The following is a 23039-nucleotide window of genomic DNA, read 5'->3' as shown; positions in this document are numbered from 1 at the left end:
GCCCTATCCTTTGAGTGAGGCTTGCTTGTGAGGTGTGCCTTTTACTCTATTACACACATCCAAGGATTTGCCCAAATCAGCTTCAGTGCTGCTAACTACTTGCCTCCTGTTATGTCCTAGGGCCTATCTTTTTTTGTCTTTAAGTTTGTCTTTAAATTAGAAACTCAGTCTGTTCCTGACAGTGACCTTCAAATGGGGTTGTGGCAATTTAAAAAATAAATTTTAAATACATTTCCAATTGCCAAAGGAAGGGTTGTTTAAAACTCTCTGATACAGCAGTTCATATTTAAAGATGCTCATTATTAATTCTGGTATGAAATGACTTGTACGTGTTATTAACACATGAAGACAGCCAAAGAAAAATTAGAAGGTGATCAACAGGCGACACTGGAGTATGGAATACAGAAAAAGTGGAGAACAAAACTTATTCCTGAGGAGCTGAGAGTATGTTTAAGAAAGATCAGACCGTCTTACAGATTGTCTTTTGTCAATGTTTCACATAGTTGGTACACTGGTGCAAAACTGAACTGTCTTCTTCTGGGAGATGCACTATGATACTATGGCATGTTGATTTGACTGTAGAGACCTAAATACATGTTGTTATAAAACTATGTCTTAAATAATTGAACACTTTGTTATTAAAACAGCAGATATTGACAGTAAGTGAGGACTAATAATCATGTCCTTAAAGTTGAAGGAAAACTATCTAGCATGGATTCTTTAAGAAAAATATATTGGTTACCCAAGAAAAATAACAGGTCTCTTTACACATGCACACACACACACACACACACACATATTCTGTGTTTGTGTGTATGTATGTGTATGACTCATCTGAAAAACAATGTAACTACAATTGTCATGCACTCGAATTTATGTTTCTGTGCCTCTACATCAATTTATTTTTGACCTTGGTGTACCATGCTGGTTTTACTTGCTTTTTTTGTTTGTTTGTTTTGTTTCATTTATTTGTTTTTCTCCAATTTGAGATTATTGACATACAGTGTACCTGTCTGTGTTAAATGCTAGGAAACAAACCTGAATTCATGGAGTTTGCTCCATTCTCTTTTTAATTTTAAAGACAGTCAATTGCTTCTGAGGATATCACATTACGACTCACTTATTTACTTCATGTGCATGGTAATTCAGGGGTTTCGCCTGAGAAACAGTCTTAGATCACTGGAAGGAGGGAAAAAATAGTGGTGTAGGACACAGACTCTATGGTCTTAAGAATTTGTGGTACTTTGTATTGCTTCTACTCTTCTTGTTTTTAAATGTTGCATTCGAGAACAGTTGCCAACAATACAACTATTGCTATGTCACTTGCTTGAGAAATCTTTTTAGATGGAAATGAAGGAAGGGAATAATGTAGTAAAATATCTATTAATAAAAAATAATCGAATGTGAACTTGGGATTTATAATACCTTTGACACAGTGTTTCATCCTGTAGATAGCATGTTAATTTTTTCTCATAAAATAATTTTAATAAAACCCAGCAGCTTCTGTCTAAACAAGGATGAAAGAATGAGCAGTTCTGTTTTGTACGCAGAATAAGAATGTTGCAACACATAGAAAAATCAGATTTGTAAATAACTTCAAATGGATTTACTCTTTGTAACGGCACCATGTAAAATGAGGTATGGAAAACGTTCTTTCAGACTGCAACAGCTTGAGAGAGTTGGGGAGTTCATTTTAGAATATTGATTAATAGGGAATTGCAGTTCTACTGTTTTCCACTTTTTTTAACCCAAAAGCACACAAATAAAAAGTTAACTTTGATATGAGACCAGTTTTTAAACCACAAACAGATTTTTTTAAGAGTTTTTCCTCTAGAGTGGCCAATTTTGTAGGAAACAAATTATTTTAGGCCTAATTGCAGGCACCGTAGTTAGGCCACTAGCTCTGCTAAGGCTGAATTTCATTTGAACTTTCTAATAGTATGATCTTTTTTTCAGAATTTAATAACTGACTCAAATATTTAATAGTGGGAGCTTTCATTAAATTAAAAAGAAATCAGGATATATTTTTAGAAGAGCTAACTTATTTTTCTTATCAGTTTTATCTACTTTAGGAGACAAGAGAATAGAGCCAACCTCTTTGGGTACTTAAATAGACATTAAAGCTATAACCCCAGCAAATAGTTTATTTTAGTATATATCATCATTCAAAGACTTGGGAAGCGTCAAATGGCAGCCATAGCTATACTTGCAGTGCTATTGAATAGCAAATTGCACCGACTGTGTGAACCTCTTCACTTGTCTGCCAAATAATCATTCTTTTTAATACTCAAATATGTTTTCTAGATCACGCACTGTCAACATTGTCATTACCTAACAGTTTTTTGTTAAGTAAAATGACTTGTTTTGAAATGCAAGTGGAGAAAGATGAGAGTTGAAAGATTTTGTTTCCATGTGTCATTCTATAAATGGATGACAAAAGATCATTAAATGGATTAATTTACAAGCATCCTTGAGAAATAGAATGTTTTCACATAAAAGCACATTGTAAACCTTTTTAATTAAATTGCATTGTACCATGCACTCTCTTCCCCCCAGGGTTCTCTTGACCTCTCACCTCTTATTTTGTCCGACAGGCACTCCACTACTGGTGAGGAGAAGCAGTGACCCAGCGCCAGGCCCACCTGCTGATGCCCAGCCAAGCGCTTCACACCCCAGTGGGCAGAGCCTGAAACCTGTTATTCCAGTACGTATGCTGCCGTTCGCATTTCTAATGAAAGATCAAAGTGCCTTACCCATAGCCTAACTGGGACTTTGCAGTCTTAAGTAAGTTGATGATTAGAGATCTTTCGATAGGATATATATATATATATATATATATATATATATATATATATATTAGTTATAGTATAATAATAGCTAGTATGAGCTATTACTAGTATATAGTTATAATGATAGCTTTTATTTTTATAGCACTGATGATGTGTCTAGCACTGTTTTCAGTGCTTTACTACAGTTCCACATCAAAGGAAGAACACGTTTTGGTCTCCAGTTTACTGATAATGAAATTGAGGCAGAGGAAGTTTCAGTCGTTTGTCTGAGGTCACAACTGGTAAGGGGCAGAGCCAAGAATTTAATCCAGATGGTTTGCCTCCAGAGCCGGCGCCCTTAACCAGTGCTCGGTGTACTGCTGAATCCTTTCATCCTCCTGCTTCATCATGCCCGAGGATATAATCTATATATTTTACATAGATTTATATGTGTCCATGGGTCAATGAGATGCTTAGTGAAGTCATAACATGGTGAATGGCAATACAGCTTCAAGATACCAACAGCATGGATATGTGATGCCAGGATTGGGTTTCTAGAACTCAACATAGACATGAAATAAAAATAAGATTACATACAAAAAGTGCTTATAAGCAGATATACTTATAATTGCCTACTTATAACTGATAGGTTGAATGGAGAAGAGTTTCCTAAGGAAACAGCGTCCTTCCATATGGAACTGTGGGATCTTTCTGCTGAATCCTGAGTTGCTCTGCAGAGTTGTAATTGTGGTTCATCCTTTGAAACGGCCTGAGAGTTCGATTTGGGTTAATGATTATATATCTTTGCAATAGGTGATCTTCAATAATGTAACCATTAAAAAGTCTCCTAGGGCCAGGCGAGTGGCTCAGTTGGTTAAGAGCTTGCTCAAGAGTTTGAGCTCTGAGCAACAGCAGTTTGAGTCCAGCCCGAGCTGAGCAGCCGCTGAGCTGCCAACAGGTAGCAGGATGGCTCAGCTAAAAAAAAAAAAAAGTCTCCTAAAAGAAGGTTCTTCCCCATTTTGTCTGTCTAGAGTGCCTTGAGAAAAAAGCTATGTTTTATAGGCGTGTAAGGTTGCTGAATGAGCTAAATGGATTTTACCAGTTTGGTATAACATATTCTTATCAAGAACCAGTGCCAATGCATATGAGGTAGGAGACACTATCTCATATCATTGGGTATTTACTAATGGGTTTGTGGCAATATTTTGGCTTCCTTTTTCTGTAAAAGAGGAAGCAAATGTCCTGCAAGTATTTTAGATGTAATATTATATTTCTCACTCTCCATCCTTCAAGGAAACATATTTAATGGAAAATTGCTTTGATAAAAATCATGTGTATGTGTTCTACTGTAATGCTTAGTATAAACAGAACCAATGTATGGTATTGTGTGTGTGTGTGTGTGTTATAACTATTTATTTATCCCTGCATATCCAAACTTGGGGACTATTTAGAACTGCATTGTCCAATATCATAACCTTTGGCTCCATGTGCTACTGAGCACCAACAATGTATTCTAAGTGTAATATGTACACTGGAATTCAAAGATTGAAATATGAAAAAAAAGGTAGGTGAAATATCTCATGAATAATTTTACTACATATTAAACTACATATTAACTACATATTAACTACATATTAAATGATACTATGTTTGGTATACGGGGTTGAATAAAATATATTATTAAAATTATTTTCACCATTCGTTTTTACTTTTTTTTTAAAAGACGATTCTACTAGAAAATTTAAAATTACTTCTGTGATTGTGTCTATTGGACAGAGCAGCTCTAGACAGAACTCAAATTGGATATTGCCCTAATGAAATGGTTTGGGACCGTAGGGAGAAGTTCTTTGAGTCACACATCATCTCTGGGGTAACAGTATGATTAGATTTGCCTGGGGCAGTCTTAGTCCATGCCTGTTGTTCTGCCATAATTATTAATAGTGTCCCCACTAACTCTCAGAGGTGTCCATGTGTGGATGATAAATTATGTGGCACCCTACATATAGCCCTATAGTCACTTTTACTGTTTGCTCAGTGATAAGAGGAGCAGCCTTTCAAGGAAGCCTTGAGAACATAACCACAATTCTTACGTCGGAGCACACTGCAGTGATGGTTCTTTGTGGCAAGGACCTGAGCCCAGGGAGCACAGAATGGGAGACTGCAGATTCTCTTCCAGATCTCAGATTCCATAATTCTACTTGATGTTTCCTCCGCCACTTCATCTGTACCATACTTGATTCCCATGATTTGATAAGTGATGATGAATATGGGGAGTGTGTGATAATGTAGCCACGTAGCAGCTAATATGAAAAATAATCACTTAAAAAGCTCTCTTCAATTGCATTTCATTTCAATATCCAAGGAAAAAAAAACAATAAAAATTTCCATCTCTTAAACAGAGTGTTCACATGTAAGTAATTCACAGATGGCAGAGCCCCAAGTGGGTTATGTTCAATCATTCCCAAGAAATGAAACTTACTTATAACTCACAGCGTAAGAAGCTGTAAGGATGAATATTTGACACATTTGATTATGTTGAAATATTGCCTTTAAAACCACAGTTGATGACTGTTATTTTTAGTTGCACTTCATTAGACTTACTACAGAGGGAAGAGTTTTCTTTGATGCCCGGAGATATGTGTTTTTGAAAAGTTGCACTTGTTTTCTGGCTGGCTAAGTTACTACAAATTGGTTATTTAAGGTGTATACCCTCAGACAAGTTGGAGCTTTAAAAAATGATTTAAATTAGAAAAATCAGATTCTCTGCAAGCCTCAAATTCTGTGTATAATGAAAAGCCACCATCTCATTATTACTTAAAGTATCCCCAGATAAACAGCATGAAAATGTATTCCTTTTCGTCCCCTTTTCATAATAAGCCGATCCAATTAATCAGAATAACATAATTATTAATGTGCAAATAGTCATGGCTGTTTTTCTTTCAAAGCAATAGAAAATCTAATTCTACTGACTGCTTTTGAATTAAAGAAAGACCATCCTTAGGGGCAAGATATTGTAGTGAGAGTCAGCTTATGGGACGTCTTACCTTCCTTGCCTTGATTGTAACCTGGTGTTCTTGGCTGAAGGGCATGCCATAAAACCAGGTTCTTGAAATTGATGTTCCTGAATTTGCGGATGGAAGAGAACTCAAAAACAGATGTGATATTTTTTTCTTAATATCCGGTTAACTACTGTGGTTGTTTTGTGCTTTAATGACTGTTTATAGTTTCACATTTAACCCCTAAAGCAAAAAGATCCTGCAGGGTGAGTAAATTAAAAAGCGGATTCCTGAAATTTATAATGCTGTGGTTGTTCTCAGATAGTAAACGACTTCGTTTGTTCTAAACCTTTACTGGTCTTGCATCACCAAAATAAATTAAGAAAATACTGGTCTGTCTTTTAAAAGTCCATGTCTATATTATATACATTTTATTTCTAAATAAATAAATAAATAAATAGCATGGCAACCTTTGAGATTGCTAAATTAGAAGTCCATGGATGGGCTTCACTGGGTCTGTTAAATCTAAAGTTTTATGCCATAACATGGAATGTGTATTTGTGTGTATGTGTGTGTGTGTGTGTGTGTACACATGCACGTGTGTACGTGCGTGTGCTTCATGAAGGAGACTCTATCACTGTTATCAAATTTTAAAATGAAAACAAAAGATCAAGAACTACTTGTTTTGAGGTTTTGAATGAAATTATGTGGGGAAGCCACCAATTCTCAGAATATGATAAATGATAGAGATGAAGAAGTAAAGTGGAAATTGCCACCCCCCAAATATGTATTAAATAATAAAGAAGATGTGGAACATATATACAACAGAATATTACTCAGCCATAAAAAAAAGAGTAAAATCTTACCATTTGCAAAAACATGGATAGAGCTAGAGGGTATTATGCTGAGTGAAGTAAGTCAGACAGAGAAAGACAAATACCATATGATTTCACTTATGTGTGGACTCTAAAGAACAGAATAAACAAACAAAACAGAAACAGACTCAGAGATCCAGAGAAAAAACTGATGGTCACCAGATGGAAGGGAGTGAGGGGATTGGATGAAAAAGGTGAAAGAATTAAGAAATACAAAATGGCAGTTACAAAATAGTCACAGGAATGTGAAGTACAGCATAAGGAATATAATCAACAATATTGTAATAACTATGTGTAGTGCTAGGTGGGTAATAGACTTATTTGGGCAGGGGTGGGACCACTTCATTAATTATACAATTGTCTAACCATTATGATGTACACCTGAAGTTAATATAAAACAATATTGAATGTCAACTGTAATTGGGAAAAAAAATAAAAAACAAACCCCTATAAAAAAAATTAAGGTTACTTCATCATATCACCTTTCCTACCCAACATGTAACATATATAGTATATAAATTCAGGATGTTAAGATGAGTAGAAGTTTTTGAATTGCTGCATTGAGAGGCCAAAAATAACTCTTTAGTCAGTAGCAATAATTCTTAGCAACAGTAAGATGGGGGTAAAGGGCGCAGACTGGTTATGTGGTAAGACGCCATGGGGAGACATACTCCATGTGTTTTCAGTAGTCCTGTTCAATGGGGATGGAGAGCAAAAATACAATGTTGGTTCTTTGGAGTTTTTGGTATTTTATCAGTAAAGAGATTTGCAGATAGCTTCTAGTGAGAGAAAATATTTCCACTGAATAGAAGCATTCTCTGTGTCTTGCATATAATTGATTTGAGAAATTTTTCCTTTTGTGTGTCACATATATTGAAATTACGGTCAATGTTGCACCTGGTTTAAGCATTTTTAAATCTATGAAAGAAATCATCAAGATATTACAGGGAAATTGAAATCGCTTGGCTTTTAGGATTAAAATCATCGCCTTGCCACTGAGATGTCAGAGAGCGTTTGGTTGTGGGTTGCTGACTGTTAAAATCCAACATAGAAACTTAACAAAAATTCTGAATAACCAAATTGTATATTTCTATCCTTTAGATATACAATTAAGTAGCTGTAGAAACACTGGAACAAAACAATCGTTGTAGACACTGATATAAATTGGAAGGGAGGCTCTCTCCATTGCCTTCTATCACGGAGAGATAGATACTGAAGAGCAAAGGGGTGGGGGGAATAGCATGTATTATATAATTGCACTATTTAGAGATACTGATGCCTACAAAAGGTTTTTCTTTTTTTTCTTTTTCCCCCTCCTGACACAGTGATTTAATAATAGTTCTGGTGTTTGTAACTCCAGCTGTTCACGCTGTGTGCTGATAAGACCAGAGCTTGGAGACACATTGCGACGATGGTTTTCATATGGCTTTGTTTTTAAGAGATAAAGCTGCCATCCAATATTTCATGGGGCTAAATGTTTACTTAGCTTGGCAAGTTTAGGCAGCTTAATTTCTGAAGCAGTTGTATTTATAAGACCCGAGTTTAGATGGGGAAAGTCCAGAAGCCCGATTTCTTCTGCAACAAAGGTTTTCACCAAATCTTGCAGAAGTCAGTGAGTCAAATTCAGATTACCTGAATATCTGTGCCATGACTAATCAAGGATCATTGGAAATGTGACCCCTGCCTAGGTGTTGCTCCCCCATCATTCTTCTTCAGTCTAGTCCAGATCTGAAAGTCTAAAAGAAGGTTCATGACGCAGAGGTCAGTTTCAGGAATTAAAAAGGTAACCATGACATGTCATCTTTTGCTGTTTAGATTGATCTGCATGTAAAGAAAATTGAATGGGTTTTGCTTTTATGTCAAAATAAATTGATCCCTTAGATGTCCGCGACCTCTGATTCATGCCATCTGGAAAGCATAAAACATGGTCCCTGTCCTCAAGAAACTTACAACCTAGTTCTGAAGACCAGATCTAAAACGGTTAAACAACCCTAGCAACTTGCCAGCAGCTAGCAAATGATCAAATAATACATTTTTAACAAGCAAAATGAGTATCCTTTGCCTTTAGTCTGCACTCCGCTCAGCCTCATAAACCCCCAAAGGGAATTGCCATATGCAGTGTTTCTGTTAGCTCTCGCCTCACTCAGATAGAACCGCCTGTTTACATGTCTGTTAGAAGACTGAGCTCCTCAGAGGTATGAGCCAGTGTATTCATTTTGTGTATTCAAGCCCCCAAGCACAGTGCCTGACACATAAACATATGCCTAAATGATTAAAACTTTTATTTCTGAGATTGGTAAAATGAATTTAATTCAGCAACTTTTAACTCATTGGGTTAACACATATATATATATATATATATATATATATATATGTGTGTGTGTGTGTGTGTGTGTGTATGCATATTATATGTATGTGTATGAATTAGAATGTAAAAATTGTGAAATAACCTGTTTAGCATACTGTTTGGCTCCTTAAGTAGCTTTAGTTTAGAATTCTGTGCTTTAGAACAGTACTACCTGTGTTGTCAAGGGGAGAGGAATGTTTCAACACAAATCCTCCAGTTGGAATTATAATTCTGGTTGATGTCAGCAATTTCAATTGTGAGACCCATTTCACCTTCTTACAGTTCTATCAATGACCACCATCATAGACATTGATTCTGAAATAAAATTAAAAATATAGGAGAACAAACCATGATAATTCTAGTGATAAACCACTGTAAAACTTAATTTTGTTAGCGCCCCTGATATATGAACACAGAATAGAAAATAATATACATGCAGTGGAGTCAATTATCTGAGTTCTACTTCTTTGTCAACAAAACTATGAGTTCTAGATTCAAAAGGCTAGTAATCTTGGTAGTGACAGCTTTGTGATTTTCTAATAACTGTGTTCAAAGAATTTTAAAAACCCTTGAGTAGGCTAGAAGCTTGTGCACCCGATACCTCTCTTATACCCATCACTTTAAAGGTTTCCCCATCTAAATTTTCCTCATATTCTATTTTCTTTAAAAAAATTCATCTAGTTTCAAGTGATGTGGAAGGAAATAAAAGTAAAAATCCTGGTATGTGAATGAATTCATAAGTATGGAAACGTTTACAAGGTGTTTTTTAGCAAAACACTAATAAGCATATCACGTAAGCGATATGGGCAGATGTAATTTGACAGTTCTGTTTGAAATTTGGTAAAGATGATGTTTAAAGTAGCTTCATTCTGAAGGTCAGGATCCTGTATCCTGATTGCATCAATATCTCCATGACCCTGAGAAAATTATTTAAATTGTGGATGATTTCCTCAGAAATTTTGTGTAACTAAAAAGAGATAATAAATAGAAACCTTATATGAGCTCCTGTTTTTGTTAGGAGCTCAAACATCCAAAGTAGCAGCTTCAGGTTCCAGATGTGAATTATTAACTTGGTTGTATGAATTCAACTTCTTTTTATGTGTCGGAACTGAATTTAAAAATATATATATTTTATCATTACAGTTGACAAAGTTATATTAGTTTCAGGTGTACAACGTAGTATTTTGACATTTATATAACTTATGAAGTGATCCCCCTGACTAGCCTAGTACCCATCTGACCCCATACATAGTCATGACCATATTATTGACTATATTCCTTATGCTTTACTTTGTATCTCCATGGCTATTTTGTAACTACCAATTTGTACTTCTTAATCCCTTCCTTGTTTTCACACAGCCCCCCTCCAAACTGGCAACCATAAAAATATTCTCGGTATCTATGAATTTGTTTATGCTCCATTTGTTTGTTTCTTTTGTTCTTTAGATTCCACATATAAGTGAAATCATATGATGTTTGTCTTCTCTGACTTACTTTTACTCAGCACAATACCCTCTAAGGCCCATCCATGTTTTTGCAGATGGCAAGATTTCATTCTTATTTATGGCTGAGTAATATCCCATTACATATATGTACCACCTCTTCTTTATCCATTCATCTACTAATGGACACTTAGATTGCTTACATATCTTGGTTATTGTAAATAATGCCGCAATGAACATATATATGCATATGTCTTTTCAAATTAGTGTTTTGGGTTTCTTCAGATAAATACCCAAAAGCGAAATTGCTGGGTCCCTCTTTATCTGTTGTTTATCTTTATCTGAAGCCTTTGTTTCAGAGTTTATTTTGTCAGGTATAGGTATTTATTGCTATCATAGCTTTTTTGTTTGTTTCCATTTTCATGAAATATCTTTTTCCATCCCTTTACCTTCAGTCTGTGTGTGTCTTTCGACCTAAAGTGAGTCTCTTATAAGCAACATATGTAAGGGTCTTGTTTTCTTGTCTATTCAGCTCCCCTATGTTTTTTTATTGATGCATTGAATCTATTTCCATTTCAAGTAATTGTTGATAGATATGTAGTTATTACCATTTTATTGTTCATATTTTTTATCTTTTTTTTTTTCCATTTTAAAGAGTCCCTCTGAGATTCCTTATAATACTGGTTTGGTGGTGATGAACTCCTTTAACTTTTTCTTGTCTGGGAATCTCTATCTGTTGTTTGATTCTAAATGATAGATTGGGTAGGTAGAGTAATCTGGTTGTGGGTCCTTGCTTTTCATCACTTTGAATATTTTGTGCCAGTCTTTTCTGGCCTGCAAAGTTTCTGTTGATAAATCAGCTGACAGTCTTATAGGAGCTCCCTTGCAGGTAAGTAACTGCTTTTCTCTTGCTGCTTTTAAGATTCTTTCTTTGTCTTTAACCTTGGCATTTTCATTATCATTTGTCTTGGTGTGGGCCACCTTGAATTCACCCTGTTTTGGACTCTCTGCGCTTCCTGGGCTTATATGTCTATTTCCTCCACCAGGTTAGGGAAGGTTTCCATCATTATTTCTTCAAATAGGTTTTCATTTCCTTTCTGCCTCTCTTTGCCTTCTGGTACCCCTATAATGTGAATGTTGGTATACTTGATGTTGTCCCAGAGGCCCCTTCAACTATTCTTATTTTTTTTATACTTTTTCTTTTTACTTTTTTGATATGGTGTTTTCTGCTCTCTTATCTTCAAAATCACTGATTCAGTCCTCTGCTTCATCTAATCTGTTGATTCCCTCTACTGTATCCTTCATTTCAGTTATTGTATTCTTCATTTATGACTGGTTCTTGTTTATGTTTTCTGTCTCCATTTTTATGTTTCCTATTTCTTTGTTGAAGTTCCCCCTGAGATCATTGAGCATCCTTATAACCAGTGTTTTGAATTCTGCATTTGGTAGATTGCTTTTTTCCATTTTGTTTAGTTATTTTTCTGGAGCTTTGTTCTATTCTTCCATTTTGGAAATGTTTATCTCTTCATTGTGGCTGTCTCACTGTGTTTGTTTCTATGTAGTAGGTAGGGCTGCTATGTCTCCAGGTCTTGGTAGTGTGGCCTATTGTAGTAGGTGTCTTGTGGGGCCCAGCAGCACAGCCTCCCTGGTCACCTGAGCCGGTTGTTCCAGGTGTGTCCCTTGTGTGGGCTGTGTGTGCCCTCCCGTTGTATTTGAGCCTTGATTGCTATTAGCATGGCAGTGGGAGGGATTGACCCTCAAACTGACTGGTTGTGAGGACTGGCCATGACTACAGTGTAGGAACTGTTGTACAGGATTCACTTTGGTGGGACTCTTTTGCCTACTGAGTCTGCCTTTAGGGTGTGTTGTTTGTGGAGGTGATTGGGTGGTCCTCTTGTATGGCTTAAAGCTGGCCACCAGGTATGTTGGTTCTGGGACCTTTGGGGAGGGACTTTGTTGCAGACCAAGGTCAGCCGCTGCTTGTGCCCTACCCGGGGTCACTTGGTATGAACTATAAAGTAATATCCAGATGGTTGCCATTTTTGCTGGGCTTAGAGGTGCCTGGGAGAGGCTGAGCTCCAAACTGAGGCCAGCTCCCACTAGTGCCAGCCTTGGGGCTGTGTAGCAAAAGGCACTTGCTGAGGCCAGCTTCTTCTGGTTTGGGTTTGTGAACCTTTGAGAGATTTTAGGAAACTTTGCAACATGAAACCAGATAAGCTGTGGGTATGGAAAGGCCACTGGAAGAAGCTTGGGCGGGCCAACAAGTTGGGTAGTGCGGGGTCTCAGAGAATCACCATGGCAGGGTGCATGGTGTTAGCCAGGTTGACGGAGACTCAGATATGGATCCTGCTTGCGCATACAGACCGGGGGAGGGGCAGGCTCAACAAAGGAACAATGGTTTCTTCTAGCACTTTTGTCTGGGATAAAACTTCCTCTCCAGCTACCGCCCAGAAGCCAGACAGTTCAGTTTCTCTTTGTATGTCTCTGGCACCTTTTGATGACATGGAAGGAAAGGATTAATGAAAGTACATCTTGAGAAGAAGCAAGACAATTGGTATTGAGAGGAAAATAAAACTTTTCTTTGAGCATGCTGTGATTCTGAGAAGCATCCTTTGATGGGGAATTTTTTTTTTTTTCTCATCCCATATACTCTTCGAAAGTATAAGTTTCATTTTGGTTGTTTCTTTCAAAATGTAGTCGTAGAACAACACCATACAGCCATTTAAAAAACGTTTCCTCTTGTTCAAGGAGGGCTGGTTACTTTCCTAATAGCTCTTTACTATAAACTTGAAATCTGATTTAGATGAATCCCATTTTCAAATTAGCTACTGTGTGCGTTTTACGCTGTGAAAACCTATAGCGTCCTGGTAAGCAGCATGTGAGCTTGTCACTGTACAGCTTTTGATGTCTGATTAGATAATCATAGGGACATCTGGAGTGAGTTAGGTTTGAAGTTGCTGGTGTGAAGCACTGGAGAATCCACAGCCTTCTGACAGGCTTGCAACAGTAAAAACATCACTACGTTTTGCAAATCTCTTTTAACTTGCAACTGGCTGTCGATTTTCAGACTAACGTAGCCATGATGTTTGCCAACTGATTTTTCAACCATTTTCCCTACAAAACTCCCTACCTTTCAAGCAAAGAATGGGTAAGTGGCATTTGTGGCAAAAATCATAAAGGATATTTTAAATCCCCCTCCCCCTTTTAAAGGATGTCATAGATTCTTTTTTATTATTATTAATATTATTAGTTTCAGGTGTACAAAACAATGTAATAGTTAGACATTTACATCCCTCCCAAAGTGATAACCTTCCTCCAAAATCTACTACCCCTCTGATATTGGATATAGCTGTTACAATTCCATAGACTCTGTTCCCTATGCTATACTCCATGTTCAGTATTATTCAGCTTCAGGTGTACAGCGCAGTGGTCAGGCATCTACACCATCCATGAAGTGGTGTCCCTAATAAGACAAGTGCCCATCTGACACCCTACAAAATATTTACATTATTGATTCTATTTTCCAAACTGTATTTCATATCCCTGTGGCTATATTGTGATTACTGATTTGTACTTTCTAAACCTTTTACCTTCTCCCCCATCACCATCCCTCTATAGCAACTCTCAGTTTTTTTTCCCCTATATCTCTGAGTCTGTTTCTGTTTTGTTTGTTCATTATTCTGTTCTTTAGATTACACATATAAGTGAGATCATATGGTATTTGTCTTTCTCCATCTGAGTTATTTCACTTAGCCTAATAGTCTCTAGGTCCATTCATGTCATTGCAAATGGTAATATTTCACTCTTCTTTATGGCCAAGTAATATTCCATTGTATAAATATACCACAGTTTCTTTATTCAGTCATGTATTGATGGGCATTTAGGTTGTTTCCATATCTTGGCTGTTGTGAATACCATTGCAGTGAACATAGGGATGCATATATTTTTTCAAATTAGTGTTTTGGATTTCTTTGGATAGATATCTAGGAGTGGATGTCGTAGATTCTTAAGCATCAGAAGTCACAATTGGTGGACTTGTTTAAAGAAATTATATCATTTCCTTTTTCCCTATCTTTAATATCAAATACTGTGTCAATCACCCATGCTTTCTTAATTTTAATTTTTAAATAAGCATACTTGACATTCAGGTATGTTCTATGAAAATCCAAAGATAAGCAAAGAGACATAAAGGTTTTTTAGTATGTGATAATTCCTTATTGTTTCATGAATAAAATGATTATATACCTATAAATATCTGAATATATTTATAAAATTTGACCATGTCCCTCTCCTGCCTTGAAACATCTGACCATTTCCCACGCACCCAGGATATATTTTAAATTTCTTAGTGTGGCTTTTTTTCTCTCTTTTCTATTGTGGTATAATATAATATTTACCTTCTTAACCATTTTCAAGTATACAGTTAAGTGGCACTAAGCACATTCATATTATTGTGCAGCCATCTCACCATCCATCTCTAGGTCTCTTTTCATCTTGCAAAACTAAAACTTTACACCTGTTGAACAGTGTCTCCCCATTCTGCCTCTCCCAGCCCCTGGCAACTACCATTTTACTTTCTGTCTCTATGATTTTTGACTAGGTATCTCGTGTAGTGGAATCAGAGTATTTGTCTTTTCATTACTGACTTATTTCACTAAGCATAATGTCCTCAAGGTCCATCCATGTTGTAGTATGCCCTTCCTTTTATGACTGAATAATATTGCATTGTATGTATATACCGAATTTTGCTTATCCATTCATCTGTTGACAGACACTTGTGTTGCCTTCATGTGTTAGCTATTGTGAATCATGCTGCTATGGATATGTAATAGATATACAAATACCTTTTTCAGACTCTGCTTTCAGTTTGGAGGTTATATACCCAGAAGTGGAATTGCTGGATCATATGATTATTATATTTTAAAAATTTTGCAGACTCACTATACTGGTTTCCACAGTCACTGTACCATTGTACATGCCCACCAACAGTGCACAGGGTTTGAATCTTGCCACATCCTCACCAACAGTTGTTATTTTCTGATTTTTAGGTAGGAGCCATCCTTATGGGTATGAGGTGGCAACTTGTGGTCTTGATTTGCATTTCTCTAATGATTAGTGATATTGAGCATCTTTTCAGGTTCCTAGTAGCCATTCATATATCTTCATTCGAGAAATATCTATTCAACTTTTTGCCTATTTTTGATGTGGGTTGTTACTTTCGTTGCCATTGACTTTTAGGATTTCACTATGTATTCTGGATATTGATTTCTTAGCAGATAGATGATTCACACATATTTTCTCTCTATAGCTTGCCTTTTCTCTTTATTGATAGTGTCCATTGATGCACAAAAGTTTGTCATTTTTGTGAAGTCCAATTTGTCTACTTTGTTGATGCATGTGTCTTTAGTGTCATCTCCAGGAAATTATTGCCATCGCCAGTGTTGTGAAGCTTTTGGCTTGTGCTTTGTTCTAAGAGTTCTATAGTTTCAGTTATGATGTTTAGGTCTTTGATTCATTTTGAGTTCATTTTTGTATATGGTATTAGGTAAAGGCCCGACTTTATATTTTGTGAATATCTAGGTTTTCCAGAACCATTTGTTGAAAAGACTGCCTTATCTACATCAAATGGTCTTGGTACTCTTGTCGAAAACCATTTGACCATGTAAGCAAGGGTTTGTTTTGGGGTTCTTGGCATGACTTCACAACCTAACCCCAGCCTATATGTTTTGCTTCGCCTCTAGCTGAATCACATTAGGTACCCCAAGAATGCAATTTCTCACATGTGCAAAGAATGATTCTGTCTGTGTGTTTTTACCCAGCTGTTTATTTTGCCAGGTGAATGGCAAGTGTAATTATCCCCCTTTTTGCTAGTGAATGTCTAATTTTCTTTCAGAATCCAGTACAATGGTCTCCACAGTCTGCTTCTTTACTAATCCTTCCCTAACCCCTCTCTGTTACAGACAGAATTAACTACTTCCTACTCGTGGCATGCTGGCATGTCTTTATTATAATTCTTTCTGCCTCATGTTACCACTTGCCACAATTTATATCTTCCTTACTAGACTCTGAGCTCCTTGGGGGTGGATCTGAGTTTCATCCGCATACACAGCATAAAGCATTGTGCCTAAAGAACAGGGGGTGCTTATAAAAGATTTATGTAAGAAACGGAGTGCATTTTCTGACCACATAATAACCTATTTAAACCACGAAGCAATTTAATTGTAGTTTTAATAGCATTAATCTGTGTGCTAGGTTGGCCAACAAATGGCCAGGTAATACTACCCAGGGTATCATGGAGGGAGGGGCTTTCTCTGCTTAGTTCCAAGTTCGTATCAGATGTGGACAGTCTATTATATATATTCAAATGTCTTATTTTATCCCATAAAAATTTGCAAGTTCAGCCCTGTTGGCTCTGTTTAGTAGATGAAAAAGCTAAGGCTCAAACAAATTAACTCATTTGCCCCAGATTATATAGTTAATAGGTAGCAGTGCTAGGATATTCAAATAAGTCTTTATCCAAACTATAATCCCTTTTCATTCTAGCACTCAAAGCAAACATTACCCTTGAAAGTACCATGCTAGAATCTATACTTTGTCCTATTGATGCTTCCATTGTTCAAATGTTTTGGGCAATCCTCATTTGAAACAGCCTTCAAAGCCATTTTATAAGCCTCCTCCTAAAATAATTCACTTCATCGTTTTATAGTCACACTTTATTTTATTTTTTTTACCAAAAATGGTAATTGTTTTATACGATGCCAAAATTTGTGTTGTAAAGTTTGTCTCAAATGACTGGACTGTTTATACAGTTTAGACATCCCTATGAAGCAGAAAGATTTGCCACCACAAAATCTCTAATGCAGGCATTAAAAATATTTAGGGAGAATAGATTCAGATGTGCTTAAAGTGGCAGATTTGTATAGCCATTCTTTGTTTATCCAGTCATCTAGTGGCTAAGACAACTAGGTTTTATCTCTGACTCATCCATTGGCTCTTTGTCAAGTTAGGCAAGTATAATTTTGTTCCCTGTCTGGAAGAAGAAGATTGTCTTCTAGCTTGCTCACAGTGGAATTGAAAGGTTAATGCCTTTTATCTTGAGTATAGCATTTAGCAGGCTGAGGGTACTTAATATATGTTAATAATAGTGATAATAATGAATGTTGATAATTACAGGTCTTTTCTAATTACCAAATTTCTAATGTGTGCAATGTAATGAAAGGGAAATGACTTGAATTAATATGCATGCACACACAAGCTACAGCTAGCCTTAGCTTTTATTTTTTGCTTCTTAACTAACATCATGAATGTGAATCCAGTATTAAGAAATCCAATCATGATGATAGTTTCACTAGGGTCATGTATGGAGAGCCCATTTAGGGTCCCGAAACCAGAAAGGCATCTGTTTGAGTTGGAAAACATGGTTATGGATGGAAAACCACAAGGGTCTTTTGTGATTGGCGCATGACCACATGAAATTGTGCATTGGACATTATAAATACAGTTTTCCCCCATCATACTCTGTGAGTTCTATGAGAGAAAGGTACTTTTTCTGCAGGTTGGTCACCATCCCAGGAATGGGTAGCAAACAGATCTGCCTGGAAGGTCTGTAAAAGACTTAGGTGGACTAGAGAAAACAATCACCATAAATAATTTCCCATGAAGTTCAGATTGGAAATTCATCCTTTGAACTCAAATTATTATGACTTCATTAAGTGCTAGAGTGGGAGGAAGGAGTTGAGATCCGCAAGAGGCAGAAGGCTAGAGTGGTTAAGAACGTGGACTGAAGCTTGACACCTGGTTCAAATCTAGTTCTACCATGGACTAGCTGGCTGATTTTTGTCAACTATTTCTCTTCTTTTGGTCTTACTTTTCTAACCTATAAAATGGTGATCACAACAGTACTTATCTCATAGGGTTGCATTGAAAAATAAGTGATTATAAAAATTCTTAAAACACACGGTAAGTACTACATATGGTTTTTAAAAATATGTGTTTGATTTGTGCCACACATGAAGGAGGAAAGGGTGGTAGGATAAGTTAGACTATAGAAGTCATTCTCGGAGTAATCTTTTTTTTTAAAGCTGAATTGGATCAGGTTTAGTTTTAATTTAAGAAAGACACTTAGCACACAGAAAAAATATATACACTCTTTCCAAAGTTGAACATTAAATGTATGTTGAGCATCTTTTGCTTATAGAGACACTTGCAAGTTCTTTTAATTTGAACATAAAACAAAACTCAAAGAAAAAGAAAAAAAATCTCTCTGAAGAGCAATTCTTAAGGCGATATTGGAACTGCATCAACAAATTCAGCCCTGGCTTTCTTCTCATGATGTGAAATGGTTCTCTTCCTTGTAAACATTTTGTTTATATTGAAAATCTAGAAGGAAACAGAAAAGGAGGGGCTACTAAGGAACACAGCAATTTCAAATGGCTCAAACATGTCATTCGTCCCTTGCAGTTCTCCTGGTTTCCTCTTTCTGTCCCCTCTATCTTGAATCACCTTTCTCACTTGCCTGCATGGCCGATAACTTCCCATTTGTTAAGACTAAACACCTCCTTTAAAAATCCTTCCCCGAAGCCCTACTCCCTGGCATAAGTTCATTGCCATTGCAGCAATCATTTTTAAAGTAATGAATGATATGGCATTTGTTGAGATCATGATGAAAATATTATTGGTGGAAGCAGTATTTAATATAGGACCAAAATATCAGAGGTCAGACGCAAGACACCTAGACAGCACTGTACTGGTGCCTCTCATATCTCGTGCTGTTTTCCTAACTCAGGCAAGCTCTCCTGTGCTCAGAGCTCGAGCGAGCTGTTCCCGCCTCAAGTCCTGCTGTGCCCCTTGTCCCTCAAGGAGAAAGGTTCATACTTGTGTTATGAACACATATCATTTATATTTGTATGTCTCCCTCTGTCCCCTAGTGTGGCAGTGTACTGAAAGCAGAGAATGTGCTTCTTATCCTTGTAGCCTAACCCTTAGTATATGCTAGGTAATAACTGATTGATTGAATGAATGAATGAATGAATGAATGAATGAATGAATAAAAGAATATGGAAAGAAAGAAAAACGATGAACAGATTCTCATTTTCTAACAGGTTAATGTTTTATCTAGAGACAGTATTTTAAAGGCAGTCCTTAAGTGAAGAATCAAGTGTTTTTTTAAAGGTAATGTGTAGTATATTTTTGTGTTTTTTCCATTCACTGAAATGGTGAACAAATGGACTTTATTTAGCATAAAATGTATTTATCTGTATTTTATATCTATTATCACAAAATAAAACAGAGCAGGCAGACATAGACCTCTGAGGGCATTATGCCATTTCTGCATTTTTAATATAGATCAGATTCAATCCCTCTAAGTCACTTTCCAGCTTCTTTCATTTTAAACATAATGACAACGGTGGGGGAGGGAATTTGTTTGGAAATGATGATAGGCATCCAAGTTCAGCCTCTGATCATGCTTTCTTAACAATTTGAAAATATGTAATTGAATTTAATTATCTGTGTGTATTTAGAAGAGTAATTATAGAACCTACAAAAATGACCACATAATGTCAAAATATGAGTTTCTGTACATTTCTAAACCTCTTTTGATAAGTAGATAAACTAGAAATGTGAGGCTTTTGCAAGTATGATCTATTACACAGATGACTAACAGGAAAATGTTTATCTGGGACCAGATATACATTTACTGAATTTCCATAAATATCCTTCCTAGTGCTCCTGCTTCTATTTTTTTCTTTAGTTACTTTTAGTACTGATGCAGATAGATTGTGAAAGCATGTTATAGTCATTTCTTATATGACTGAACCCCGTGCTATAGAAACCCTTCAGGTGAAATGTTTTGTTTTTCTTTTACCATATAGTTAAACTGATGTATTGCATCATGTAATGTAAAACAATTTACCTTAGAAATTGCCAAACTGATTTTTGGTTTTAAAATTCTTGCTCTTTTTCAAATTGGTGAGCCAAAAATAACATGCAAAAGTAAATATTTTAAAGCCATGAATTTAAGCATCAATTTTTAGGATAAAATTCTTCTGTCCTATTAAGGAGAAAAATGTGATGTACTTTTAGCTCACTGCATGATTCCCAACTCATATTATACCTGGAGACCACTGCGGAAAATTAATGCTGTGTCAAGCTCTCATAATATTTTCCCACATTTGGCCATGTGAGTTTTCTGAGATCTTTTATCCATCATGTTGGACTGATTCTGCGAAACAGCTCCTAATGTCTTCCTTCATTTAACAACCATCGTGCCCAGTACCATGATTTTTGCTAGAGATTAAAAGATGAATAAAACATAGGCCTTCCCCTAGGAGCCCTCATTTATGTGTTCTTTCTCCCTCATCCATTGAGGAGTGCAGACATATAAATGGAAATGATGATATAATATGGCAGGTGCAGTGATTTTCCTGTGTACAAGGAAAATATGGCAAACTGACAGGGGAATTTGAAAATAATTCTGGAGGGAAGGAAATTTTATGGGAATGCTGAGTCTTAAAGGATGAATAGGAGTCAACCAGGCCAACTCATGGGAAAATGCATTTTAACCAGGTTACAAAAATAAGAGCGATAGAAGGATGGTCTTTGCGAGGTTTTTCCTGAGAAATTACAAACATTTTTGGCCTTTCTGAGAGAGTGCTCAGAGATGAGGGGCCAAATCAGGAAGGACCATCTATGTCACAAGTAGGAGCTTGACTTGTATGTGATGCAAGACCACTGAAGAATTTTAAGGAGAGAGGTTACAGGTTCACCTTCGCAGAGAGATGAGACAATACATAGGAATTTGTTACGTATGACTCAGGACACAGGTGGCAAAGACCTCTTTATGGATACGAGTATAAACTCAGTGATTTATTCGGTACTAACATCCAAATATCCACAACCACACGTACGAGTACTTTGTACCAGCCATCATTCCAAGTGCTTCAAATATATCATTCTATGTGATCTTCATACTAGTCCTATGATGTAGTTACTATTTATATTCCCATTTTATTGATAAGGAAACGAGAGGCAGAGAGATTAAGGTCAAATTGCTCAGTCATAAAGCTATTAAATGGCAGAAATATTTAGGAAATAAAACCCATGGATCTTGCGTAAGGCGATAGAACATATAAGAGACGTCAAGGATAATTCCCAGGTTTCACTTTGGTGTAGTGAATTAGATTAGTGTTCTACCAGCCGATGCACAGAACTCACAATCAGTCTGTAGTCAGAGACACAAGTGGAATTGCCTGGAAATCAAGAGATAGGAGTTTGAGCTTTGAAGCCGTCAATACCCTTTTAAAAGCAGTTTCAGTAGAGGAAAGTGGAATAGAAACTGTTGGATGAGAAGGAAAAGGGAGGCAAAGTAGTGTAGCGCTTAAGTAACTTATAATCACATTAGAGAGCACACAGTTACATTGTATATACTAATAACAGTTTAAGAACTCTTTCAATTTACAGTGACAAAAGTACCATTAAAAAATGTTTCAGTCAAAAAATGAGGGGCAATTTTTTTTTTTTTCCCTGAGAATGTTGCACCTAATCCATGAGTATGTTGAATACCCACATCTTGGGAAGTGAGAGATGCAGCTTGGCTTCAGGAAACCCTAGAATCACAAGTAATTGTCTCTGCTTTATTCTTTCACAGGTTTCATCATGTTTATCTGTAGTCCAGCCTCCTCAACATAGGGAAACATGGCTGCTAACAATTCCAGTTTTCCATTCTCCAGGGAGGCAGTAATTATTTTTGTAGGCTCCAGGAAAGCAGTCTTAATTAAGCCATGGCTACTTTAAATCAGCCATGGCAATGGGGATGGAAGGCATAGTCTATAGCCATGCAACATTTGCCACATGGTTCCATTAAGGGAAGAGCAGGTTCCAGCATGGGGAGGACTGGGCAGACATTCCCGTAGATCAGCAGTTCTCAACCTTCCTAATGCCGCGACCCCTTAATACCGTTCCTCATGTTGTGGTGACCCCCAACCATCAAATTATTTTCATTGCTACTCTATAACTATAATTTTGCTACTGTTATGAATCGTAATGTAAATATCTTTTTGTTTTCCAATGGTCTTAGGCGACCCCTGTGAAAGGGTCATTCGACCCACAGGTTGAGAACCGCTGCAGTAGATGGATACCCAGAGCCAACTGCAGGTGTAAACAATCGAAATGGCAGTGAGTGTTGTCAGTTCAAGGAGAGCGCTATGCCAGGGTGGTCAAGGAGGGTACAAGGAGAAAGATGCCTTGAAGGATGAGCATTAGATAGACATGCAGAATTCAGCGATTTAATTCATATCAACAAGGATATGCAAGTAGTGTTTGGGCAGAGCCAGACCTTGCTGGACAGAAGAGAACTATTCTGAATTCACTGTTTCTCAAAGAGTAATCAATAGACTGCTTGCCTCAGACATACCTGAGGAGTTTGCAGAAATGCCCGTTCCTGGGCTAGAGCCTGGCCTGTTGAATCAGAATCTTTGAGAGTAGGGTCCGGAGAATCTGCATCGCACATGAGTACCTTTTGCAGTCTCCAATGCAATGGGATATTGGTGTGAAATTAAATGATAGAGACTGGACCTGGCCTGTGGAACACGCTGCTTGAGCACCAGGTGTGG

General features: G+C 36.8%; 1 protein-coding gene across 1 annotated transcript in view; it reads left to right on the top strand.

Moving 5' to 3' along the window:
• LOC109393952 (partitioning defective 3 homolog B) overlaps window positions 1-23039 on the top strand; it is a 620394-nt gene that overhangs the window by 460904 nt on the left and 136451 nt on the right. The window contains exon 4 of the mRNA XM_019663698.1: window positions 2595-2704. Within this exon, the coding sequence (XP_019519243.1) occupies window positions 2595-2704 (110 nt within the window). The remainder of the gene's footprint in view (window positions 1-2594; window positions 2705-23039) is intronic.

Source organism: Hipposideros armiger, unplaced genomic scaffold (genome assembly GCF_001890085.2).
Source record: "Hipposideros armiger isolate ML-2016 unplaced genomic scaffold, ASM189008v1 scaffold_399, whole genome shotgun sequence".
NCBI classification, from domain to species: domain Eukaryota; kingdom Metazoa; phylum Chordata; class Mammalia; order Chiroptera; family Hipposideridae; genus Hipposideros; species Hipposideros armiger.
This window is presented reverse-complemented; position numbering and strand designations above follow the sequence as displayed.